Below are 5828 nucleotides of genomic sequence, written 5' to 3'. Positions count from 1 at the left end.
CAATATCAAGTAGCCACCACAATTTTGTTAACACACAAAATCTAACTCTACAAGAATCGATCATACTTCACATTCACAACAAATGTGGTGTAGCCGTATAAGTAAGCTCCAAAGAAACATTTCGAACTGGGATTACCCCATTTTCCATTACTAACAGAAACCATATATGTGTACAAATAAGCAAATTTGTTCAAAAGTAAGTGATAAAGTGCAAATGAGGTATCTTCCTAAATCGAATGAAAAAGGGCTCCATAAAGAAAAACGAAAGGATCTCTGATGCTATCACAAAGCAGCAATTGATATGTCTAATATTAACGATAATATTAGGTTCTACCATCTTGGAAATTACACAACGTTTACACCCACACTTGAACCGAAGAATTTTGGTTGGCTGCCAACCCACATGCTGCTAGCCCGAAGAATCATTGGTGCTGCACACCGGTGATTGACGAGAAGCATGGAAAGAATACTGTAGCGATACAAGAGCACAGAATCACAAACCTGCTGATATCAACCTCCCACATTGGTGGCCAAGATTCCGATAGCTACCACTACACAATTAAAGCCATCTACTACATAATCTAGGACTATACCCTAATCTAATCTTAGAGCGCAACCTAAAAAAGAATTAAGCATCATATAACAAATCGATCTAAGAGCTGCTAGGACAAATCTAAAAATTAGAGGGGAAGATTGTGGTTGGGCTGTGGAGAGTACCAAGATGAGGACGAAGAGTGTGGCTTGGTCGACCCTGAGAAAGTCCGCTTCCTAGTTCTTGAGGTCCTTGCCCAGAAGGCGGAGGCATTATCGTTGTTGTCGTCTGAGGGCTTAGCGGCGGCGTGAACATGCTTGTTACAGTACTTGATGACCTTAGAGAGGATCTTGTAGTTGACATCGCCACCGGATCTCTTAAGCGTGATCATCTTCTTCTCGCCCTCAGCCGACGCCACGATGATGATGATGTTGTTGCTTCGGCAGCGGCCGATAGGAAGAGGAGGGGATCAAGATGGAGATAGATTGAGATGGCACGGGGTGGGCGGAGCAGCGGTGGTGGCATGGGGGAGTAAGGTGGCGGATGGCGTCATAGGAGCGAGTAGAGAGAGTGATGGGGAATTAGGGATCTGGAGGGAGAGGAGGCGGAGTGGGGAGAGGCCACTAAATGGGGTAGAGTTCCTCTGAAGTAATGCACCATCACTGACACGTGGGATCGAATCCATATTTCAGTGATTGTTACTGCACTGCAGAAGGCTCATGTCCCTGAATGGGTGGTTTTCCCGCAATCGGAGCAAACCGATGGAGATACCAGTTTTGTTTGGTTTTTATCCGGTTTTTATTAGATGGGTTGTGTGAAAGGGTGGGAGAGGATGAGTGCGAACAACTCCTGCTTTATATAGTAAAGATAAAGACTATATTTCTATTACTAAAAAATGTGTAAATTCAAATATTGATAGCGATACACGTGAGGAGTGTGAATTATGACTTTTTGAACTGATATACCTAAATGATCAAGCTTGTTCCGAGCTAGGGGTTTCGGTCTCAACTAGAGCTCAACTTTAGCTATCTGAGTGGTTGTCTACATTTGTTTACTCTTGTTGCCTTTAGAACCTTGTTGCAAGGAACATATGCGACTAAATTATTTTCTATTATTAATTTTATATAAACTCTTTATTCTTCTTAATTGAAAGAAACTAAGGATATTATATTAAGTTTCTTGCAAAACATTTTCCAAACATGACATCCTTTAGCACCCTCATGCGCATGCACATGTTCGTTGTTCCGATGGTTTCGTAAGATTCCTTTCGTTGTCTAACTATGGATTAAAATTTTGTCAAAATTTTGATAAAATTTTGTGAATTTTAAAAGAGAATAAAATATTTAATATCAGAATTTTCTTTTATTAAAGACTCACATAGCAGTGGAAAAAATATCAAAATTTTACGAATTTCAGTTTTTCGCAGCTGAACGAATTTTTTTTATAAAACTAAATTATAATCGCTGCGTCCGACGTCCTCACCGGACCGTGGCTTCATAGGAGTCGCTTGCCCGCAAATAAAACGTAATCGGCGTACGTCAAACAGTCCCATCCAAACCTGTTCCGGTCAACCCCATTCTAACCTCCACTCCGCCTCGGCCCGCCGCTATGCCGCCGGCCGGTAGCCTCACCGCCGACCAGCTCAGCTTCTTCGACACCAACGGTGAGCGCACCTCTCCTTTACATTCAGGCCTCGGTCCTCGAACCGGAGGCGAACTGGGCAGCCCATACCGAAGCGGAAACCCTACGTCCTAATCGTATTTGGTTGGTTCCAGGGTATCTCGTGATGGAGTCGTTCTCGAGCGCGGAGGAGGTGGCGGCGATGCGGGACCGCATGGCCGAGCTCGTCGCCGGGTTTGACGGCGCCAGCTCCACCATCTTCTCCACCAAGGATCACGTACGCCGCGATGGGGACCATCTTGAACCCCTCCTTACTTGCGCTATTTCCTTCTCCGTGTAGTAAACTGTATAGGTGCGTAGCATGTACAGCTATCGATCTCTTTCAGAACTGCCTCGCTAGACTTGAGTCAAGCATTAGGTGCGACACATGTTTGGTTTACAATCTATGTGGAATCGCAAGGTCAATCGATTATGTTTGTTTGGATGTCGCAGTTTATAAGTGGCCTATGGAATTTATCTTTGCTCAGTTTGATAATAATTTGCCATGTTGTTTTCCGTTGCAGCGGCAGTTAAAGGATGACTACTTCTTTAAGAGTGCAGAGAATATCTCATTCTTCTTCGAGGGTATGTTCTTTATTTCCGTTCTTGTAGGAATGAGTAACAGTTCTGTTTTGTGAACTAGGAATGGTACTGTGTACAGGTTATATTATTTGACTATGTATTAGTAATCCGTAGATAGTTTGAGAAAAAAGGTGAAAATTCTTCGATTACTATAGTTTTAGTAATACTGTAACTGTATTATGAGTTCTGTTATTGCTGTACATCTTCCTAACTTTTGGAAGTTTACCTTGGACAGTGAGATGTGTACTTTTATGTCTTTTGTTGTTCATATAATTTAATATATTTTGATAGCTTCAAGCCTTTATATTTTCTCTACACTATTTCACTCACAGAAAAGGCGTTTGGAGATGATGGATGCTTGAAGCAGCCAAACGAACTTTCAATTAATAAAGTTGGGCACGGTAAGTCTGTAAATGGTGCAATCACATTCAGCTAGAAAGATATATAGCTGCTTTGCCTTCATCTGATGCTTTGTTGGTTCGAGCAATATTATTTTATATATTAAGGTTTCAGAAATCGCCACATCACTAGTGTGCCTACCTCTTTTTCTCGCTACTTCCATTGCTCCCTTGCTATACATATTCTAATTTGACCAGTAAGAAACACCAATATAGGAAACAGCAAGGAGACGTCCTGTTTCACTAAAAAACAAGAAATTTATCCACCATCTGTGATTTTACTAACCAGATGTCATTACACATCTACCCATAAGATGACAAACTATACCTTCTAAACACAATTCTTAAAATGAGAATTTGTGCTGCATCGCATTCCATTATATTTTTATTATTCTAATTTACCACTTTAAACTGTCCTTCGTTCCTGTTGTTTGCAGTTCCTGTAATCTAGAGGAGGGTTAACTTAAATGTTTATGTGGTTCAGTTTGCTTTGTAATGTGATGCTAATATAACCTCCTCTGTTATTACATTATGCTTTACAGTAGTTACTATTGTTCATTCTGTAAATGTTTTGTTTAAGCCATTCGCACAAAGAATACCATGCAGCATGACCTATATAATATGTGTGAGATATATAACCTTCATCAGTTTCTATGACATGCAGCATTACATGAACTTGACCCGGTGTTCAAAAGGTTTTCTTTCTCAAAGAGCATTGCTAGCCTGTTCTCTTCTTTAGGCTACAAGAGGCCTTCAATTATTCAATCTATGTACATCTTTAAGGTAGATTTTGCAGACCCTACTTTCTTGTTGATATGTCATGCAATTTCTTGATTCCTTAATGGGTTATTTTCTTCTTTGTAGCAACCAGGTATTGGTGGTGAGGTTGTGCCGCACCAGGATAGTACATTCCTTTACACGGAACCTCGAACATGCACAGGGTTGTGGCTTGCACTTGAAGATGCAACAGTCAATAATGGCTGTCTATGGGCAATTCCCGGATCACATAAAAGTATTTCTTTCACCCAACACTTGATGTAAAAATTATTCATTTGGAAAGTGGGACCATCTAACATTTCTGTTATCTTCAATGTTTTGCATCAGAGGGTCTGAAAAGGCGAATGATCAGAGATGAAAATGGCACTCATTTTGATCACCCTTCTCCATCCTACGACCTCAAAGAATTTGTGCCACTGGAAGTAAAATCCGGGGCTTTGGTGGTTATACATGGAGATCTTATACACCAGAGGTGGAGTTCTCCTTCATATTATGTTTGTTTCCTAGTTGTGATGTACTGTTTCAATTTTTTAATAATGCACTTTAGCTTTTCTTGTACAGCTTTGAGAATCTTTCTCAGGTGTCAAGACATGCACTCAGCTTACATGTAGTTGATACTGAAGGATGTGAATGGTCCAAGGAAAACTGGTTAGTTCATGACGACACTTTTGGGGAGTGTTTCACTTATATTTACTATCTAAAAAATCAGGTGCCTAGGTGCTAGGTGGCACCCTCCTGCCTAGTGCCTAATAGTCGCCTGTATCACCTAGGCCCTAGGCACCACCCACCACCTGCCTAGCGCTGTTTATAGTTCTGTTTTGATTTTTCATTTGCTTCTAAAAGGTATCGGCATAATTGTCTATCCGCATTAGAAATGCTTGTAAACAGGTCATATTCTGTTTTCATGTTTGTATCGGACATGTCCAATACTAGTTTCATCCTGAAATCACAGTTGTCTGTAGTTGGTACATTCGGTAGTTTGCACTTTGCAGTAAAAAAAGAGTGCTTTAACAATTTGGTTACTCACAAAAACAAAACAAAGTATCATCTGAATATAATTGTTTGTTTCTAATGGATGTTGCACGTTTCATTAAGCTGCCAATCACTGAAAGGCACACAGTATGTTGTTTCAGTCAACAAAAATGTTGCTCTTGGTTTGTCACTAATAGTGGTAAGAGTGTAACACTGGCGGTAATTTGGTTGGTGTTTCAACAAAATAGGTACTCTCGTCTTAGAATAGGAGACAAGCAGTTTATTCACGGTGCTGAACATGTAGAATTCAAGAGTACCTAAACATGCAAGAATGATGCACGGTGCCGTTGTTAACATAACCTTTTGATTTTCCTAATTTTCCTAACTAGCTTTCTTCATGTTTTTTTTATCAGGTTACAGAGGAAAACTGCCGCTGAACCGCTTTATGTGCCTTAGCTAAACCAGTCACTACTCGCCAGTACAGGAGCAAAAAACAGTGATTCCAGCAAGCGGGTCCTAGTTATGGTTTTAGTGTTGATTGCTTATCGTCGATGAAATAAAATTGGGGAATGCTGCCGAGCAATGTTGTTTTCCTTTCACCTGCAAACTTTGTAAATACTTCTCGTTGCTACTGTGTTGTCATTGGATATTTCATATTTACGCATGCAATAAATCTCCAGTTGTTAACATGTGTTCTGAATTCGCTGCGCACCCATTGAATTAATGGACTAGTATCTCACTTCTCAATAGATCATTACCTCATTATTCAGCTTTAGCAGTTTAGCTATTCGGTGAAGCGTGGAAGCGAAGCCATTCTACTTCAGAAATTGTTGTGGCAGCCCTGTTGCCCTGCGCTTTATTTCTGCTTGTTGTTTCTGGCGGCAATTGCTGGAACTGCTCTTTAGTCT

General features: G+C 40.6%; 1 protein-coding gene across 1 annotated transcript; it reads left to right on the top strand.

Annotated features, from left to right (window-relative positions):
* Positions 1-2036: 2036 nt before the first annotated feature.
* Positions 2037-5607, top strand: LOC133913132 (phytanoyl-CoA dioxygenase 1-like). The gene is made up of 9 exons (XM_062356192.1): positions 2037-2195; positions 2308-2429; positions 2716-2776; positions 3106-3174; positions 3836-3954; positions 4036-4183; positions 4276-4420; positions 4510-4596; positions 5334-5607. The coding sequence occupies exons 1-9, from the start codon at positions 2141-2143 to the stop codon at positions 5374-5376; spliced, it is 849 nt and encodes a 282-aa protein (XP_062212176.1). The 5' UTR covers positions 2037-2140; the 3' UTR covers positions 5377-5607.
* The last annotated feature ends 221 nt before the right edge of the window (positions 5608-5828 follow it).

This window comes from Phragmites australis, chromosome 3 (assembly GCF_958298935.1).
Source record: "Phragmites australis chromosome 3, lpPhrAust1.1, whole genome shotgun sequence".
Lineage (NCBI taxonomy): Eukaryota > Viridiplantae > Streptophyta > Magnoliopsida > Poales > Poaceae > Phragmites > Phragmites australis.
This window is presented reverse-complemented; position numbering and strand designations above follow the sequence as displayed.

Bases quoted from the DNA above. Each gene is read 5' to 3' on its own strand.
- LOC133913132 (XM_062356192.1), top strand. From the start codon at position 2,141: ATGCCGCCGGCCGGTAGCCTCACCGCCGACCAGCTCAGCTTCTTCGAC. The intron at 3,175-3,835 runs GTAAGTCTGTAA...TATGACATGCAG, and splicing joins AATTAATAAAGTTGGGCACG to CATTACATGAACTTGACCCG. The intron at 3,955-4,035 runs GTAGATTTTGCA...TCTTCTTTGTAG, and splicing joins AATCTATGTACATCTTTAAG to CAACCAGGTATTGGTGGTGA.